Below are 20,324 nucleotides of genomic sequence, written 5' to 3'. Positions count from 1 at the left end.
TTGGACCATTTCCCACCACGCTGGTCCACTGCGGGTTGGTGGGTTCACATATCTAGATGTGCTAAATCTAGATATGTAGGTTTCCTCACGATGTTTTCCTTCACCGTAAGAGCGATGGTATACATTGTACTTAAATTCAGAAAAGAACTCATTGGTACATGTCAGCGCCGGGATTCGAACCCGCATCTCTGGCGTGAGAAGCGGGCGCTTACCCGACTGAGCTACCACCGCTCTTAAACCGGTGGTAATAAATAGGTGTTTGTGGATAAAGAAACAAATGAGCTAGCGGATGGTCCTACGTAGTAGCTTTCGTAGTAGGGATGCCAAAAACTTTTTATGTAAAGACCGCGACCGCCATTTACATGTTGTTTCTTTATCTGCGAGTGTATATCAACTAACAAATAGGTAACATACTTATATCTGTTTTCTCATGCGTTGAACACTACTCAAATGATTCCCAAGACTGGGATGATATAAGTACATGCAACCTGCGACCACTTCACTACCAAGCAAGGAAAGGCAAATAACAGTAAGTTTATGTTACTTATAATTTTATTAAAATTTTCCTCTATCATATTCATGTCAAAACCCCGTAATCTTGCTTAATAATATCAGCTGCCTTCTCCGCAACAGCCAACGTCTTCCCATGCGCCTCTCCGCCCATCAAGTTGTTTATGACACTCGCGTCAACAATCCTTAGACCCTGGACGTTGAGCACCCGCAACCGATCGTCTACCACTCCCTCAGCCCCTTCCACTGACATTCTGCAAGTACCAGTAGGCCCGTACAGAGACGCTACAGTATTTAGACTGTAACAACGCCAGAAATCTGTAGTACCAAACTCGTAATCTTTACATTGTTGTAGCTCCAAGTCTACGATTTCTGCGCCGTAGTTTTTGTAAGTTGGCGTGTCTTTGAGTCTAGCTATGCGCTTTACGCCTTCAGCCATGCGCGTTAAATCTTCGTCTGAGCTAAAGAAACCAGTGAAGACTCGTGGAGGATCCTTCGGGTCTAAACTCCTTAAGGTGACGTTGCCAGAAGATTTGGGACTGCCGAGTAATATCTGATGGAAGACAACATCTTTTACTGTGTTGGCAAGCGTAAGGGCATTGCAAGCGCTGGTTTCCAAGTTGAAGAGTAGATTGCAACCGACTGTGGAGAAAGGTGATGCGGCACCAAAAGTAAGAGGGTAGATACGGAAGTCTGGGCATTGGCAGTTGTTGTTTAGACTGAACCAGCCATCCACGACTGGCAAAGGAAATGAGTCAAGATTCAAAGTGGCTGAAGCCAGTTGTGTGGCGCTTAGAAGCCCCTGATTTCCTGTCATAAACAATGGTATATCAGCCAATTCCTTCAGGTTCAAGCCTACTGGCAAATCTGCCAGAACCTCTATTCCTAGGTCTGTTAGATGAGCCTTAGGCCCGATACCAGAAAGCATTAGCAACTGCGGGGTCCTGTAAGATCCAGCTGAGGATATCACCTCCTTATTCGCGTAGAAAACCTGTGTCTCGCCTGACTCTCTAATCACTTCCACTCCAACAGCTCTGGTCCCGTTAAAAACAATCTTACTGGCTAAAGTATTCTTGAGGAGGTAAAAGTTATTCCTGTCTTTAATTGGGAGGAGATAGTTTATAGCTGTGCTGGTCCTAAAGCCTTTTTCATCAGAATTTAGTTGCGCGGGACCAAAGCCTAGAGTATTAGGGTTGTTAGCGTCATTAAGTCTTTCGTATCCCAGTTGGCTAAACCCCGTTAGCATGACATCTTCAGTTTCAGTAAAGCCAGTTTCTGGTCCGTGGGTGGTGAGGATTATGGGTCCGCTCTGGCTGTGGTGCACGTTGTCGGGGCTGTTGATGATGTCGGGCACCTGCAGGTCTTCCACCTTCAGGTAGTACGGGTAGAGGTCGTCGAAGCCCCAGCCCGGGACGTCCCAGTCGCCGCATGAGAGGTTTTTACTTCTGTAAAGAAGATATAGCCTTCGTCAAGGAATGTGCTCAGGTACCTACCTCTATCGATTATTGTAAAAATATATGGTTTGATATACAAAAGGAGTTAAAAGGGTTAAACCGAAAGGGGATCAGGGGCTAATTTTAATACATTAACTATAACTCGATCGAACTTTTTGTTGGTCACGTGACTATTATTATCGGGAGTAGATTTTTTTTTCAGTATACAAAGTTATTGAGGGCTACAATTTAAAGCAGGACATCACATCATCATCATCACAACCCACTATCACGCCCCCACTGCTGGGGCACGGGTCCCCATCCAATGAAGGCAGGGCATCTATTACCTTTTAATGCAGGACATCTATAGGGTGTTGTAAAAGGGTATAAGAACTAAGCCGAAATGGGGTGACTCAGGGGTATAGTATACTCTTTTTGCAACAACCTGTATAGCTTTATAACTAGATGATAATATACTTAATACAAGATATAGATCATAAAACATCTGTGATCTTTGGATCTATAGACAATTCCCACAACGAACCTCCCATAAACCAAGAAGCTGCTCGACGAGCCACCGCCCAGCATCTTCCCCTGATGCAGCACCACGTGTTTGAGCTTCTGCGCCTGCGCGGAGTAGCCGTCGTCTTCAGCCCGGTACGCCCAGTCCTGCTCGCTGTATGTTAGCAGCATGAAGGCTCCTGGGATCTGGGGGATTCATCATTATGATAATGTTAAAGGTTGTCTGGAAGAGATCACTATATAAGCGATAAGACCTTTTGTACCCTAATTAAGTTTATACAAAATTGTTGATTATTTCTTGGTGTACTTTATTACAAATAAAGAGTAGTTAGGTAGGTACTCTATCTATCTATAGTTATGCAGGGTTTTTCAAAAGATTTATTGTAAGCCGAAAGAGGTTTCCAAAAGTCATAAAAGAATAGTTGTTCAGCATGGCCCCCTGAGTCCACCTCATTTCGGTATATCGTTTTTGCAACACCCTGTATAAACGCGAAAGTGTTGGTACCTACATCTATATCGTTAGTGGCATGTCAGATGTTAGGCAGCTAACTAGTTAACTACTATTAATTCCTATAGGGTAACCAATTTACAAATATTTCTGAATTCTCAGAGACTGGCGGGCTTGTTCAACAAGCCTGCTAATTCTATTATCTTTTAGCTAAATTTGAAATACCGATGAAAATATCAATATTTAAACAAGTGTCTGCATCGTTCGATAGTTGGCTCAGGGTCAGCACAGCCACAGTTTTGAATTCCTTAACTGTAACATACGGTCATCATTCACCAACAACTGACTTCTAACTTTATAGTTAAAGCCATAAGTACCATACCAATCATTAGCCCTTATTATCGTGGGGGCGACAAAAAAAGAGCTATTATAGACTATAGTATCTGTCACCGTGGTGAGAAAATTGGCCAATCAGACTAACATCAGTCGCTGACTGCCCAGCGTGCTCCAGGAACAGATTATGTTACTTCAGTCGAAGAGGCCTTTCGTTTATGCCTTGCAGTAGCACTCATAATGTCTGGGTCTCTCTACATCATAGGTCTAAATATGCCTTGAAGATAAATCCAGCGGGGCAATTCTCGACCACCCGTCTTTCAAGTCGCCTGTCAGTTGCGCGACGTATCGTCTTATGAATTCTAACACTAGACTCGAAAGGCGAGTGGTTGAGAATCCAGGCCCAGAACTTACAACACTACTAAGCGGTGGATCCCCCCCGGCCTCCACCAGCAGCACCGACCAATCAGAGAGCTCGGTGAGTCTGCGAGCGAGCACGCAGCCCGCCGCGCCGCCACCCACCACTATGAAGTCAAACCTCTCGCCACCTGAAGACCAGAATGATACTGTCAGAAGGGCTAATGTGAGTGAGCGCGATGCTAAACTTATGTCACGTCTTCAATGCGCCCCATACTATTAGCCCAGGGCCCAGGTATAACTAGTCTGTGCAGTCTCGAGCAAAGAACACTGACCCTTCTGAGGTAGCATTGTCACTCTGAGAGGGGTCAGGGATATATATCCATCTATTTATTCGGTTCTTCTGCTTTTACTCCACTTGAGTCTGGCGCTGACACTTCCATAGTTAGGTATTAATCTGTTGGTTCCCGCGACTTTTCTTTCCTTAGGCCTCGATGAGATATAGCATTAATTAAGTATCTTTTTCAGGTGGGGGAGGAGAAAAATATAGCATGGTGGCACGATTTGATATCAATAATATCACTCGCATACAGGGTGTCCCATTATTAGAGACAGCGTCTCGCCGCAACCTGAGGTCGCACCCTCATTCAAAAGTCATCTTACCAGAAAGTGGTAAAGTATTGGGGAGACTGTTACATGTCTTCTCTCTAAAAGCCATCTTACCAGAAAGCGGCGAAGTCTTGGGCCAATCAAACGCAGCCTCACTGAGTCCAGACGTGACGACTCCTAGGGCTGCCGTCAGCGTCATGAGGCTGGCTTGGACCCCCGCGTCCAGGACAGGGTTGGTCACGTTGCCCAGCGCGCCCTGGACGCCGCTTACGGCACCGAGTAGGCCCATTGTTGTGTCTGAGAAATAAAATGTATATAGGTAGGTAGGTACTTTAATAGTAAAATAGTAGAATTTAATAGTAAAATCTGTTTTTTTTTATTTCAGATACTAAATTGACACGTCCCGCCAATAGTTAACTACTGTTGGTATACCGATCAGAGTCTGTCAATTTTGTAGGATATATCTGAGATTAAAAAACAGACTTTAATTATGTATAGGTATAGGTACAGTGCTGCAAAAATAATACAGTAAGTCGAAAGGGGTCGACTAACGATTACTTTTATCCCCCCTTTCGGCTTTTACTATACCAGTTTTGTAGGTAGGTATGCTTAGCTAGGTACTTACATAAGTACTAACTAACTAACTAGTTCTATTATTTTATTTGAAGTGTTTAGCTAATAATAGGAAACCTAGTTCTTTAATTAGACACGAAAACTATAAAAAACTTGTTTATTATCTTGGTAGATGCATACTAGGGCATGCAATACCGCAATACCGGTATTCGTAATACCGGTATTAGGAGCAAAATTCACGCTTTTTTCAATACCGGTATTGAAAGTTAATACCGGTATTGAAGTAATACCGGAATCGGACTTTTTTAGGCTATAATAAAGCGATTAAGATATAGTATTCCTATGTTCTGTGAAAGCGCACTTGTTTCCAACCGTTTGATGCAGTTTTCGGCCGTTTGATATCTACTGTTGTCCATGCGTAAACGGACACTGGATGTAAAAAAAAAAATATTGTAAAATTTCAACTAATACTCAATTCTCGTAAAAATCTATTACAAAAAACTGAATTTCATTGCTTTTTCTCGTTTTATTTTGACCTATATACGACCTTTAATCACAATATATGCCATTTATAACAAGGAAATCTAATACCGGTATTAATACCGGGATCCCGGTATTGAGTTGCAATACCGGAACTCAATACCGGTATTGAAAATAGTTCCGGTATTGCATGCCCTAATGCATACATATATTACATATACAGGGTGTTAAAATAATAAAAGTAGGAATAAGAAACCGAAGCGGGTGTGACTCAGGGGGTCAGTATACAAAGCGACTTGGTCTTCGACTTAAAAAAGGTATAAGTAAATTAAAGAGATAGATATGGATGGTTGATCAAAGTCCGTACTTACTTATCAATTTGATGTTTTTTGGTTCTTGTTTCGTTTTATTCGTTTTTATTGAGAGCACAGATTTTGATTAGGGCTTGTTTAATTCCTCGAACTCATTAGCTCCCTCGCCAAAATCGGACAATATCCCCTCTTCTCAGAGGCCTTTCGTCCGTTGGATAACAAGATGCGCCAACTAATGGCTCATTTACTTATGTAATAATGTTTCTTTATCTTTCACTGAGTTTAAAATCTTTAGTTAGGCATAAATCTTTATTTATTTAACACAGGTAGGAGAGATTACATTAGGTACTTACATAAACCAGATAGAAAGACGCTAATGTATAGAATTTATGAGTATTTTCCGTTTGAACGAAAAAAAAATAGGATTTGCCTTTGCCACCAAAAACATTGTAAGTACTTAGTTGTACCAGGGTGCTCAAATTGTCTTTAATTTGAGCACCCCTGGTACAAATACTTAGTTTTATGTACTAACCTACCTACCTACCTACTGAGTCCGTTAGTATACACCTACTGTATATTTACTGTAGAAAAGTTAGTGAAAATAAAGTCTATGATAAAAATTACAATGAAAAGTATACACACTAGTACCAACCCAAGTATTTTGTTCCGATAAGTATCTGTTTCACCGCTCACCCAACCGAATGTTAAAGTAAAAATAAGTTCCTTATTAATTTTATTTTGATTCGATTAACTACTTAACACTTTTACTTATAATTATTTTATGTTGAAGTGTGAAATGGTTATCGATACTATAAATGTGAATGTGTGTTTGTCTGTGGCTTCTTGATTTCACGATGTACGTTTCAGGTATGTCCTGAATATAACTTATTTATAAATGGGGACATCTCCCACACAGCCTTCCGAACCCAAACTAGGCAGATCCTGTGTATTCATTTAAACATAATTATTTGAAATTATTAATACTATAATATTGTTATAATTAATTTAATTTAATGTTAATTCTAATGACCTGTAATGCTTATTTATCAATAAATGAATATGAATATGAATATGAATATCGGACAGCTCATATCATATGTCTACACAGATCCATGAAGACTCGAACGTCTGTCTAAACAAATAACTGTCCAGGCAGGGTATAGAACCCGGGACCTTCGGCAGAGCAATCAGGGTCCCTATATAACCACTACACCATTCGGTCAATTATATACCTATACACTAGTTCAAGAAGTGAAGGAGTGGGCGGGACACTTGGCTCGTCAGGAGGACGGAAGGTAGACAAAGGCGGTCACAGAATGGTGGCCTAGACCCAGATGAAGAGCTGTTGACAGACCACCTGCTAGATGGTCCGATGACATCTGCAAGGTTGCGGGGAAGCAGTGGATCAGAGCGGCACAGGGCGGAAGAATTGGCGTACAAATAAGGAGGCCTATACCCAACAGTGGGCGATAGAAGGCTGATGATGATGATGATGATTATGTTGAGTTCAAGAAATGTAATTTACTTAACCCGAGGTTTGCCGCTTTGTAATTTAACACAATGTCAAGACAGCAATTTTCTATGGGGACGAAATGCATTACATTTCATCCCTCTTTTCCGTACAAGTAGGTAGTAGGTACTACTAAGGGCTGATTTTTCAATGCTTAGATAATTCTTATCTGAGGAATAAAATTGTTGCTGTCACTGTCTAATACAAACATTCAGAAGCGACAACATGAGAATTATTCCTCAGATAACTTTTATCTGGCTTATAAAATAAATGAGATTATAAAAAAAAACTTTTATCTGACTATTGAAAAATCGGCCCTTAGGTTGGTAGATACATTACGTACCTACTTAGGTATAACAATTTGGTGAAATTACACGGTGTTGCGAAAATGGAATAGGTTAAACATATTATATATTCCTCTGATAAAACCTTTTAAAATGATGCGCAACTCGCGGGCTACAGCTAGTATAATTATAATATTGACTTCACATTAAATTAATTGTTGTATTGTCAATACAGATTTTAATTATAGCTACAGTAGGTATAGGCAAAACATACTTGGGTGGATTTCAACAAGTCCTAAAAAATCTTCATTTCCGTGGACTTTTTTATCTTAAGGTTTTTTATATTAGAAAAACGCTTTTACTAAAGTTTTTGTTAATGTTAGTGTTCTTACTAAATGGGTAGCAGATAAGTTAAAAACTTAACGAGATACGGATGATTAAAAATTTCGTGCCACGGCGATGAAACATGCGTTCACGGCAATGAAACAAGCGTCCACGGCAATGAAACAAAGGCCCACGGCAATGAAACAAACTTCCACGGCAATGAAAGAACTGTATACAATGGAAATGAAAGAATCAATCCACTGCAATTTAAAAAAAAAAGACTGCGAGGGAAACGCAATCTTAGACAGGTATGTATGGCAGAAATATTTGGATAGATATTGGAACGAAAGAAAGAACGACAGTATGTATAAAAAAATAAGAATATAGTATGGAATTCTCTAAGTAGCATTGTGGGGTCCGTATTGCGACGTATAAAACAAAATGTTTCATTTCACACTAATAACGTTCACAACATATAATAAACCTTACCTATAACATCTATATTTTCATAAGGTATAATATCCGATTTGTATACTGTTCATTTTATGTAAAATTCATAAAATATACTATAATATGACATAATCTGTGCTGAATTACACAACACCAGTAAAACACCAAGCACCAAAATATAAGCGGCCGGGCAGCTTGTGGCGAGCTGTTGGGCATTAGCGACCCCACCCACTCGATGCCGGGGAGAACCCCTGTTCCTCATATCTGGCTTGCCTTTATTGGTTGTCCAGAGTGAACACTGACGAGGAACAGGATCTCCCACCTCTTGCTTGCCTTCATTGGCTGGCTTGAGTGGTGTACCGCTAGAGCAGAAATGCTCGAAGGATGTATATCCAGTAAGTGCTTGTAGGGTTCTTGACCGGCATCCGCGATTGCTCTGAGAGCCTTGGTATACCTCTCCACCCTCAGCACCTCATGCCATGTTGCCCCCCTTGTTGCTACGTCACTGTTATGTGCTAGCGACTGTTTTGGGGGGCCCATTTAATGTGTGTGCGAGTCACCCCCTGCCTTTTTATCCGTGTGTGAAACATATAGGTCAGGCAGGGGCCATAGTCCTTCCATAGTCCCAGTTACCCAGTCCATTTAGCACTCCCTTCCATAACCCTGTATTAGTTTTGTCCATATCCTACAATAGTCCTGCACTAACCGGGGATTTTCCTTGGGTATACTTCTATAGTTTTCACAGGGAAAATCGTCGATTGGTGTCACATTTCATATAGATTAATGTTGTCAAACGGGCCTCTACGTGTTGGCTTCGGCCCCATGCATGCACGCCTTCCAAATGCCCGGGACCCCATGGTCCCGTGATGGTAAAGACACAACATAATAACAATATAATATGTGGGGACATATCACACACGGACATCCGACCCCAAGCTAGGCAGAGCCTGTGTTATGGGTATCGAACAGCTGATATATCTACACAAATACATAGATAGATACATATTAAATATAAATATCACCACCCAAGACCCGAGTACAAATATTTGTCTTTAAACTAATATCTGCCCCAGCCGGGAATCGAACCCGGGACCTTCGGCATAGCAGTCAGGGTCACTAACCACTACGCCATTCGACCGTCAAAGCGATGGTACTTAAGTTAAAAGAACTCATTGGTACATGTCAGCGCCGGGATTCGAACCCGCATCTCTTGCGTGAGAAGCGGGCGCTTATCCGACTGAGATACCACCGCCGTATAATAATATGAAATGTACATATTATCATCATCAGCCTATAGTCATCCAATGCTGGACATAGGCCTCTCCCAAGGAGCGCCACAACACTCGGTCCTTGGTCTTCCGAATCCAGCCACTACCGGCTACCTGCCTAAGCTTGCAAATTTTGACAGCTATGTTGGTAACCTTAGTCCTCTGACGTATAACCTCTTTTCTGATACCATCCATTAGAGAAACCCCAAGCATAGCTCTCTCCATAGCACGCTGAGTGACTTTAAATCGGTGGACCAGTCCCACCATCAGTGTTCACGTCTCTGCACCATATGCCATAACTGGCAGGGCGCAATGGTTGAAGACTGTTGGATGCGCCTTTCAGCCTCCTTGTCGAAGTTGCTTCTGCCTAGCCGATAGACTGCCTCAGGTAGTCATATTTTGCACAACTTCGATAGTTGTCTCACGAACGATCATCGGCTCCGGTTTTATGAATGTGAACATTCTACATGACTTTTGTCTTGCCCAAGTTCATACGGAGGCCTACACGTTGCAAGCAGCATCCAGCTGAGTTCCTGCAGAGATGTATGTTCTATTATATTCTATTCTACTATCTGTGGGAGGTGTAAGTACCTGCACCTGGCTCTCTCGAATGGGACCTTTGTGCAATGTGCATATCCCCAAGGTCTAAGCTGCCTTTCTAAGCTTGGACCATTTCCCACCACGCTGGTCCACAGCGGGTTGGTGGGTTCACATATTATCTAGATGTGCTAAATATATAGGTAGATATGCAGGATTCTTCACGATGTTTTCCTTCACCGTAAGAGCGATGGTATACATTGAATTTCAATTCAAAGGAACACATTGGTACATGTCAGCGCCGGAATTCGCACCCGCATCATTGGCGTGGGAAGCGGGCGCTTACCCGACTGAGCTACCACCGATCTTATTTATACGTAACGTTCATTATAATTATGTTGTGATTGTTATTATTAATGTAATATTATATATTTCGTTTTTATACATCGCGGTACGCACCCGTTTTAACGCACTGCAAAAAGAGGTAATTTGACTCGTCCTGTAGGTAATGTCAGTGATCGGTATTACCTGTATTACAGGTAAAAGATGGTAAAGATAATAATATGTTACTTTGCCTAATCATACAATACCACGGCGATGAAAACATAAGTCACGGAAATGAATAACCTGGCCACGGAAATGAATAACCTAACCACGGCAATGAATACAAATTATATTACAAGACATGGCAATGAATTTTTTTTCATTCCCGTGGCTTTTTTTTCATTGCCATAGCAAATATTGGCCACGGAAGCCACGGAAATGAAAGCATGGCGATGAAAACCAAGGCATTAACTATAAATAACTAAAAAAGTATTAACTATTCGAAGAAATAAACACTTTATAAGGTAAATATTTTCTAAAAGCTTTCTTTTGAATGCTTACTCTAGAAGACAAACTTAATTTTATAGAAGTTATATCTATCCACGGCAATGAAAGAAAAAATGTCCAGTCCCCAAAATTTTTACTGATTTTTACTATAGCGCAAAAACGAGGACACCGATGTACCTCCTTCCACGTCGAGCAGTTAGGCGACACTTGTAAGAAACGATTAGCGCACTGAGGGGGGCACCCAAGTTCATAGGTAAAACAATATCCTTGATCATGTTTAGGGCACGGCGATGAACAGAAGTTCTGGGACACATGAATTTTCACTTACCGATCGTTATATTCTTTATATATTTCAATAAATGTATTCCGTGACAATACTTTAACTATTAATGTATCAAATGAAACTAAGTTTAACTATCAATACTCAATATTTTTTCATCAATGAAGAATAATACAAAACGAGGTAACGTGGGGACAGACACGGCAATGAAAGATTTGGAGGTTTAATATTTTTTTTAAAAATATCCATTAATCCTATTAATAAAATATTTAGTGCTACACATAGATAACTATTTCACTTAACCGGAAAAAAATATTAGAAAATTATAACTTGGTTTTTTAGTACCGATTTCATTGATGCCACGCAATTTTTGGCCGCGGGAAATTCACCCACTTACTGGAAACATCTATTGTGGTAATTGGTGATATAGGATGTTCCTAAAAGGGTTTAAGATGGGGGAACTTAAGGGAGGAAATATGCAATAAGTACTCGATCTAGGCTTTTGAACCTACCAATGGCCTCCACCTTGGGGATATGTACAAAGGTCCCATTCGAGATAGCCAGGTGCAGGTACTTACACCCCCACAGAGAATATAATTGAAAAAATAGTTGTTTCTGACTGGCCAATCCTTTTACCATTGGTTTTTAGTGGCAGATTAAAATGGTCCTCCACCAGCAAACTTTAGAACATCTCGTAACATAAAACTTAACTACAATAGGTAGGTACTTATTTACCATGTTTAACGGGTTTAGAACGGATTTTGACAGATTTTAAGGCATTTGACAGATCTGTTGTCTAAGTTTTTGTGGTTAAGGTAAAGCTTTTAACTAAAACATCATTTTTTTACCTTTAAGAGAATGGTGAAGGAACACTACCTTAAATCAACTGTTTAGCTGTTATCAGATCATTAAATAAATCATGTACTTATGTAGGTATAATATGTATGTGTATGTATATGATGTATGTATGTATGTATATGTATATATGTGTTTGTATATATTTATATATGTATTATATTGTATATAATTGTGTATTATAATACATGTAGTAGGCGTATGTACTTGTGTGTATATTTTTATTTATTTTTTGCTTATATTTAGTGTGTAGTTAGATAATAATAACTTAAATTATACTATATTCCGTGAGTAAGTACACTGTACCCCTTTTATATCTCTAGTCCATCCATCCAAAGGTTGTCTGGAAGAGATCGCTATAAGCGATAAGACCGCCTTTTGTACCCTAGTTAAGTGTCTATGTAAAATTGTTAATAATTTCTTGGTGTACAAATAAAGAGTACTCTATCTATCTATCTATCTATCATTGTTAAATTAATTCATACTTAGATACAGTACATATGAATTGGGAAGTCTCCTTTATTTGAAGTCGGTATAAAAATTACAAATTACTAGCTGAGGAACACAAGACCATGCACTTTTATAATTCACACTTTCTGCTTGCCTACCCCAATATTGCTAACAGTTTATGGATAGGTTAGGTACCTAATTATGTATTTAATGTAATAAGTATTCAGTATTATTTCTATAGAGAGATTATACATACTGTTTAAAACATGGAAACTAATTTGCAAATATTATTTAATTGGCACCACCTGGTGACACCTGAACAAACAGGTAGACTCTATCACGTCGAAAGCGGAAACTAATGGATGGTACATATACATACATACATATGCACTCACGACTGTAATCCCCGAAGGGGTAGTCAGAGGTGGCTCACAAGCGAGCCACCCACTTTTCACAGCACATGTACTCACGTGATAGGTTGCGAACCATATCGCCGTTCTGGGATACGTACAATGCACTTAGGATACACGTCTAGAATCTAGATGTGCAGGTTTCCTCAGGATGGTATGGCGATTAAACATCGTTGCCTCCCTGTAGGATAGGGAGTCCAATAAAGGGTGGCGACCATGAATACGTGATCACAGAGTTTGGGACGCCCTCCAGCCTGGACTTGACAATACACTTATTATGTGGATGAGGAAGGCAGAAGGCAGAGTGTTGTGCGCTCCTTGACCAGCCTACGGCCTCGCCCGCATAGATATAGATAATTAGATAAGTACTAACCCGAAAAGGTGAACCATCCCATCATCCTGTCTTTTATCAATGACTTTTGAAAATTCGCGAAATAAAGTTTTCCTTTCCATAGAAACTTTGTTAGTCACGTGATTCGGCTTAATATACCTTTTATTGTCATTATTCCCTGTTTTCGAACTTCATAAGTTCGAAAACAGGGAATCTTCTTCTTCTTTCGTGTCAGTGAAATGCGATTTTTTATATTTGTCCAGACCAAAAAGAACCAACTTTGATAGCATTTTGGTTGGCCTGGAGTAAGTCTTCCCGTGTGCAGGTGGAAGGGCACAGGGGACAGGAGAGAAAATGCTCCATCCATAGTCTGGGGGGCGGTACCACAGTCGCATAGGTTGGTACCAACGGTATAGCCCCACTTACAGAGATTGTCCTTGCAGCAGCCTACCTCTGCTCGCAACCGATTTAGAGTCTTCCAGAATATAATATAATATAAGTTGGGTTTCTATCGGTAACCGTGTATAATGAAATCATAGTTTAATGAAACTTATATTTCTATGTATACCTAACTCGTGAATTTGGCCCTTACTTATTACTCACATTAATTTCGATTTGATTGCCACAAAGAGGGGTTTTTCTTGTATGCTATGCCGCGTCCTATTATAACGTACAAAAATTCGCACATCCTTATTAAAAAAATCTTGAATAGGTATTTAATGCTAGTAGCAAGAAATCATTTTTCCCTAGGGACGAAAATCCTTATTTTCAGGCAATTCTTGCTTACTTTCAGAGTAGGTATTAATGAAAAAGGAAATGCCTAACTACCTATTGAGAATTTTTTATGGCCACCTTTAAGGAAAGACGAAATCGCGGGACACGCTAGTGTTATCAGTTGCATAGTTTAGTTTCGGATTAATTTGTTTAAAAAAGAGGCATTGTATATTTTTTTAATTTAAATTTCTTATCACCGTCATGAATAGCTTGGTATATATTATTAAAACACTCAGAATTATTTTTATTATCAACTAGAACGTTCACGTAAGTACCTATACTTATGCAGTTTTATATCCTCTAACCATTTGTAATATCAAGAGGCTAAAGCTGCGTACAGACCGGCCAAACGAACGCCAACGAACGGCCGGGTTTCGTTGACTTTCGTTGCTGCAATCTGCCTATTATGTATGATAAATATCCATCGTTGGGCGTTCGTTGGGTCGGTGTGTACGCAGCTTAAAAAACACAACTTATATAATGGTAGATAATTATTTAAAAGACAACCTACTCCCCCATGTCCCAACAGTAAAAAGTCACGTAGACAAAGTTCCTATTGATGCAAAAATATTAACTAACAAATTTTAAAAAATCTTAATTAGTTAGGTCTAAAGAAGTTCATATTACCTAATTGACTCCCTAATTTACTTACTTAAGTAACTAGTAAGAGGATTATTTGTCAAGTTTTTCTACGCTCGCGCCCTCTAAAGATGCTCGGTTGCCTTGCGAAAAGTAATTAAAACATTTCATCCCTAGGGAGAAGCTGGCAAATTATAGCCCTAGAAATAGGGCTCTGATCTGATCTGATGAAAACCTTCCTAGTTACTAAATGATGTCGATTCTGAAGGCAGAAATTCTAATTTTAACGCTGTCAAACAAAAAAAAATGCTAGTATAAAATGAGATTTCAGGGAACAGTTATAGAGTCGAATTTTAAACAAACATTTTTTGTTTTTGACAGCATTAAAATTAGAATTTACGCCTTCAGAATCGACATCAAATAAGTACCTAAATAAACGCACATTTGCCACAGCCTGTTTGCAGCCTTAGATCATATATTTGTATTAATAAAGAAAGCTGGAAAAGCGCTTTCTTTTTCATAACTACTTTGCCGAACCAGCGCTGATAAACGCGGCGATACCTAATATCCATAGTAAAGTAAGCCTTTATTATAAATGTATACTAGTACTTCACTAAATGTAAGTTTTTAGCTTCCTTTCTTAAAGTTCCTTCACGCACTTTACACAAGCTTTCTTTCCAAACAGAATGAGTCTCATCGACACCATTGGCGGTATCGGCTCCGGCGGCGCTTCCGGCATCGGAGCCGGCATATCAGGCATCGGATCCGGCATATCAGGAATCGGATCCGGAATAGCGGGCGCCCTGCCCAATCAGCTGACCGACCCGGTGGTGCAACAAGCTCTGATGACGCTCACGACCGCTCTGAGCGTCTTCACTGACAGTCTTGGTGGTGTTGTGGTGGATTGGCCGAAGAATTCTGACTTGAAAGGTGAAGAGGAGTTTACGTTAAATTGGCGGCATTCTATGCTATTCTCTGTGGAGGTGTTAGTGCCTGCTGGGGTTTATATTAGTCAACGGGGGATATGCTGAAAGCTTTACATTCCAGAGAATTAATTGGATCTCTGGCATATCCTATATTGACTAATATTTGATACTTATCCTCTTAGGTATATATTAAGGTTAAGCTTAGACCATTTAGACCACACAGGTCCACTGCAGGTTTGTGATCAACAGGTCTTCACCCCTTTAGTCCAATGCTTCAAGCGCTTCTCAAAAAAGTAGGTTTCCCAAATGGTCCCAAAGTAAACTGACCCCTCTCAATGCTAGCAATGGGTCAGGTTTTCTAGTCCCAGGCTGTACCTAACGGTATAATAATTCTGGTCCTGCAGGTGGCGAAAACTTTGACTTCATCGTAGTGGGTGGAGGGACGGCGGGCTGCGTGCTGGCACGCAGACTCACTGAGCTCTCTGATTGGTCGGTGTTACTGGTGGAAGCTGGGGGGGATCCACCGCTTAGTAGTCTTGTGAGTTTCTGTCTAATCCTTGCTCTAACGAATCATGTAAGAATAGCTGCCAACATCAGGTTTCATTCTCCACCGATCACACGTCGTTTTCGAATAGATACCTACCTAAACGAATAGCGGCCTAGCGCCAATGGCGCAGTTATGAAACATTTCACTCGATCTCCTCACTTTGCACCCCAAGGAGACCTAAATAATGCATGATTTGTCTTAGTGTTTAAATTATTTATCTCACCTATTGTTACATAAATTAATAGAATACAAATGATATTAAAGGCATAGATAAACATAATTTAATATTATACAAATAGCCCGGGACGCACCCCACCCAAAGGTTCCCATCACGCTGGCAGCATCACCACGCTGCACTGCGAGGGAGATCCTCTGCATCAAGTACGCCCCAGAGCGATTGTCATGGCCTCGATCCCTAAGACGACGCCCTAACTCTTTTATGAATGCCCTGCCCTGTGTTCCCCAGACCCCAGTTGTCTCCAATGCCAGAGGAACGAATGCGTATGAGGTCATGAGTGCACGGTATTTGCCACATTTCTGCCTTGCCGCTGCCTCCGCTGCGGCACCAGCGGTTGCTGCAGTAAAAACTGCGTGTGACTGCGCAAAAGTGCACACATGTCGCGTCCCACAACAGACATCGCCCTCTTTCATATTAATAGAATAGAGCTAGATTACTAACGATACGAACGTTCAGACGTGACGTGACCGTAACATGAATATAATAATTGTAAGTAAGTATATGCTATAAATTTTACTCCCATCCATCCGCAGGTGCCAGCAGTCTTCATGCTGATGACATACACGGACGTGGACTGGGCGTTCGTGGCAGAAGATGACGGCTACTCCAGCCAGGCCCAGAAGGACCAGCACCTCATCATGACGCAGGGGAAGATGCTGGGAGGCGGCTCGTCTATGAGCTATTTGACTTATGGCAGGTTTGTTATGTGTTTCTTTTTAGTGTGTTGGTGTGACTAGGGTAGGCGGTGAAGGAAAATATCGTGGGGTAGGTTTACCAACGCGCAGTGGCCCAGCGTGGTGGGAAATGGTCCAAGCTTATAGGAAGGAAGCTGCTAGCTGTGACCTTAACTTGTAGGTACAAAGGTTCCATTCAAGAGAGCCAAGTGCAGGTTGGTACTATTCTAATAGCCCCCACTGGGAATATAATATACTAGATTGAAACTTCGTATGGCTTCTGTAGGTGTACCTTAATTATAGTTCAGCTATACCTAGTTAATTACAAAAAATAATAATAACTAATTTCTTTGCAGAAGGAAAAATGTCACATGCAATGACTTCGGTGTCCCTGGCTGGAGCTTCGACGACCTCTACCCGTACTACCTGAAGGTGGAAGACCTGCAGGTCCCCGACATCATCAACAGCTCTGACAACGTGCACCACAGCCAGAACGGACCCATAGTCCTCACAACCCACGGACCAGCCACCGGCTTTACCGGCTCTGAAGATGACATGCTCACCGGCCTCAATCAACTAGGATACGAGAGACTTAATGACGCTAACAACCCAAATAAACTCGGCTATGGTCCCGCGCAACTCACTGTCGATACCGAAGGCTTTAGATCCAGCACAGCTTCTAGCTACCTCCTCCCAATTAAAGACAGGAAGAACTTTTACCTCCTCAAGAATACTCTGGCCAGTAAAATCGTTTTTAACGGGACCAGAGCCGTTGGAGTGGAAGTGATTAGAGAGTCTGGCAAGACGCAGGTTTTCTACGCAAACAAGGAGGTGATATCTTCAGCTGGGTCTTACAAGTCCCCCCAGTTGCTAATGCTCTCAGGGATTGGGCCTAAGGAACAGTTGACCCAGTTTGGTCTAGAAGTTGTGTCAGATTTACCAGTGGGCCTGAATTTGAAAGAAGTCAATGATATACCACTGTTCATGACAGGCAAAGGCGGAGTTCTGAGCGCAACGCAAGTGGCTCAGGTAGCATTAAACCTCAATACGTTTCCTCTGCCACTTGTAAACGGATGGATTAGCCTCGATAATCAGTCCCAGTGTCCAGACATAACTCATCTTCCTCTGATATTCGGTGCAGCATCCCCGTTCGCCGTTCTTGGGTTGAACTTGAACTTCAACTTGGAAGCCAGCTTTACCAACTCCATCACCTTCGCCAACGCATTACAAGACATTGTCTTCTCGCAAATACTTTTGAACAACCCCAAATCTTCCGGAAACGTCACCCTTAGAAGTTTAGACCCTAAAGATCCACCAAGAATCTTTACGGGTATATTCAGTGTGGAAGAGGATCTGACTCGAGCTACAGAAGCTCTCAAACTTGTAGCGAAGCTCAAAGACACTCCTATTTACAAAGAGTCTGGCGCAAGGATTGTCGAGCCGAATTTGAGGCAATGTGCCCAGTATAAGTTTGGCTCTGACGAGTACTGGCGGTGTTACGCTTTGAGCACTGCAGCGACGCTGTACAGTCCTACTGGCACTTGCGGGATGGGCACAGAGGGGTCAGGGTCGGTGGTGGACGACAGGTTACGCGTGCGCGATGTGGATGGCCTACGAGTGGTGGACGCGAGTGTCATACCAGTGTCAGCGGGGGGAAATGTCCTTGCTACTACGATGGCGCTAGCGGAGAAAGCGGCTGATATTATCAAAGCTGACTATCTTCAAGATATTTCTGTATAAAGATCTAGAAACATGCTGAGATACTTATTCTGTTCTGCTTAGTTAATGCTGGGTATCCACTTTGCGCACACCTGCCACTTGTGCCATATGAATGGAATAGACAAGAATCGCCAATATTTATCTTCTTGGATGCAAAGTTGATACCAGGCTTTTAAACAGAGGAAATTGCCTATTGTATTTAGAACTACTAACTGGGCGTACATGAAGGAAAGCATGTTTGTATGTAAATAAAACAATAACCCAAAGATTGCATTGATTCGATTTCATTCGATTCTTTTTTGTACACAAATATTTTTATTAGTGGTAACATCGATATAGCAAATAATGTTTGTTACTCTGTGAGTGAGTGAACAAAAAAAATAAAATGTCATGAAGTGACGATCAAGCGAGGCGTTTTGTTTTTATTTTGCTTTGTTTTTCTTTATTTATCTTGTTTACCTTTTATAATTTAGTTTCATAACACACAGATATGACCGAAAAACTATCAGTGCCTTACACCGAGCCGTCTGTAGGTGATAAAAACAAGCATTACTGCAAGTTATGTGACAAAACCATCAAGGGTGGCTCCTACAAGTTTAAATGCCATTTGTACCACCACCGGGCTATCCAGGCGCGATTTTCTTGCAAATTCTGCTACAAAGAGTTCTACAGATCCGATGTATACGAGCGGCACCTCAGCAAACACACGAAAAAGTACAAAAAGACCTTCATTTGTGACTACTGTGACCGCGAGTTTGTAGACAAGCGTAACTTGATTCACCATTTGAAAATTCACGATGACTCTTTGATTTACCATCCTAAGCTGAAGCAGTACCGTTGTCTGGCTTGCGACGTGGTGTACGCTGAAGAAAGATGTCTGAAACAGCATGTAAGACGGATGCATGATTACTTGATTGAGAATGAACCGCAGTTTGTTAAAAAACCCGTGCATGAGACGTGGTTTGAGCGTGTTCTGGACACGAACATCTGCGTGCAACTCACAAAGATAAACAACAATGTTTTAAGCATTAAAAAATGTGATAATGTCAAAACCGTAGACGGTAATGTGGGAATAGTGCGTAAAATGCAAAAGTACCTTAAGGGCTGTAATGAGAAAGATACTTCGCAATATTCTAAGGCTATATGTGATTATTGTAAGAAGGAGATGTTGAAAAAGAGTTTACGTCAGCACATAAAGGAGAGGCATCTGAAGATTCGCAAGTTTTCTTGTAAGACGTGCAAGAGAAGCTTCAGTCGTCGGTATCTGTATGTCAACCATATTTGTGGGCAATTTGCAGGCCGAGGGAAAATGAAGACCTTAAAACCTGCTATATAATAATCATGCATATGTTTTATATTTCTTCATGTTAAGCTCCGTACAGACCGGCCCAACCAACACCCAACGAACGCCCAACGATGGATATTGATCATACATAATACAGGGGTGATTGCAGCAACTAAGGTCAACGAAACCCGTTCGTTGGTGTTCGTTTGGCCGGTCTTTACAAAGTTTTATTAGACTCGACCATAGACAAATTTTTAATATTGCTGACTGTTTAAATCAATGTTGACACTGTTACTGTATCTGCAGACTAAAAAATTTATATTGTTTGTATTTACCATCTGATAAAAGAATGTTATCCTAATCCTAACTAATATTATAAATGCGAAAGTAACTGTGTCTGTCTGTCTGTCTGTCTGTCTGTCTGTCTGTCTGTCTGTTACTCTTTCACGCCAAAACTACTGAACAGATTTGAATGA

The 20,324-nt window shown here is 41.0% G+C and overlaps 2 protein-coding genes across 3 annotated transcripts; one reads left to right on the top strand and one right to left on the bottom strand.

Annotated features, from left to right (window-relative positions):
* Positions 1–550: 550 nt before the first annotated feature.
* Positions 551–6,383, bottom strand: LOC105384880 (ecdysone oxidase). 2 transcript variants are annotated; one of them, XM_048624239.1, is made up of 5 exons: positions 6,219–6,383; positions 4,327–4,509; positions 3,661–3,794; positions 2,488–2,651; positions 551–1,955 (listed from the first exon to the last, which is right to left on the bottom strand). In XM_048624239.1, exons 2-5 carry the CDS (start codon positions 4,499–4,501, stop codon positions 578–580), a joined length of 1,851 nt encoding a protein of 616 aa, XP_048480196.1. In that variant the 5' UTR covers positions 4,502–4,509; positions 6,219–6,383; the 3' UTR covers positions 551–577. The 2 variants fall into 2 exon arrangements, with proteins under 2 accessions (XP_048480196.1, XP_048480195.1); XM_048624238.1 differs by having other exon boundaries at positions 6,229–6,381.
* Positions 6,384–14,124: 7,741 nt separating this feature from the next.
* LOC105384862 (ecdysone oxidase) lies at positions 14,125–18,584 on the top strand. Its single transcript, XM_011555153.3, has 5 exons — positions 14,125–14,147; positions 15,145–15,389; positions 15,790–15,923; positions 16,704–16,867; positions 17,201–18,584. Exons 2-5 carry the CDS (start codon positions 15,146–15,148, stop codon positions 18,582–18,584), a joined length of 1,926 nt encoding a protein of 641 aa, XP_011553455.3. The 5' UTR covers positions 14,125–14,147; position 15,145.
* Positions 18,585–20,324: the final 1,740 nt, after the last annotated feature.

The sequence above is a fragment of the Plutella xylostella genome, chromosome 11, assembly GCF_932276165.1.
Source record: "Plutella xylostella chromosome 11, ilPluXylo3.1, whole genome shotgun sequence".
NCBI classification, from domain to species: Eukaryota; Metazoa; Arthropoda; class Insecta; order Lepidoptera; family Plutellidae; genus Plutella; species Plutella xylostella.
The sequence above is the reverse complement of the archived record's forward strand: the minus strand, read 5'-3'. Positions and strand labels throughout refer to the sequence as shown.

What these genes read in the sequence shown, in the direction of transcription:
- LOC105384862 (XM_011555153.3), top strand. Translation starts at nt 15,146, where the DNA reads ATGAGTCTCATCGACACCATTGGCGGTATCGGCTCCGGCGGCGCTTCC. An exon ending in GAAGAATTCTGACTTGAAAG is followed by an intron (nt 15,390 to 15,789) that starts GTGAAGAGGAGT and finishes CTGGTCCTGCAG; the next exon opens with GTGGCGAAAACTTTGACTTC. An exon ending in AGCTATTTGACTTATGGCAG is followed by an intron (nt 16,868 to 17,200) that starts GTTTGTTATGTG and finishes ATTTCTTTGCAG; the next exon opens with AAGGAAAAATGTCACATGCA.
- LOC105384880 (XM_048624239.1), bottom strand. Translation starts at nt 4,501, where the DNA reads ATGGGCCTACTCGGTGCCGTAAGCGGCGTCCAGGGCGCGCTGGGCAAC. An exon ending in CAAGACTTCGCCGCTTTCTG is followed by an intron (nt 3,795 to 4,326) that starts GTAAGATGGCTT and finishes TCTGGTCTTCAG; the next exon opens with GTGGCGAGAGGTTTGACTTC. An exon ending in ATCCACCGCTTAGTAGTGTT is followed by an intron (nt 2,652 to 3,660) that starts GTAAGTTCTGGG and finishes TGAATCCCCCAG; the next exon opens with ATCCCAGGAGCCTTCATGCT.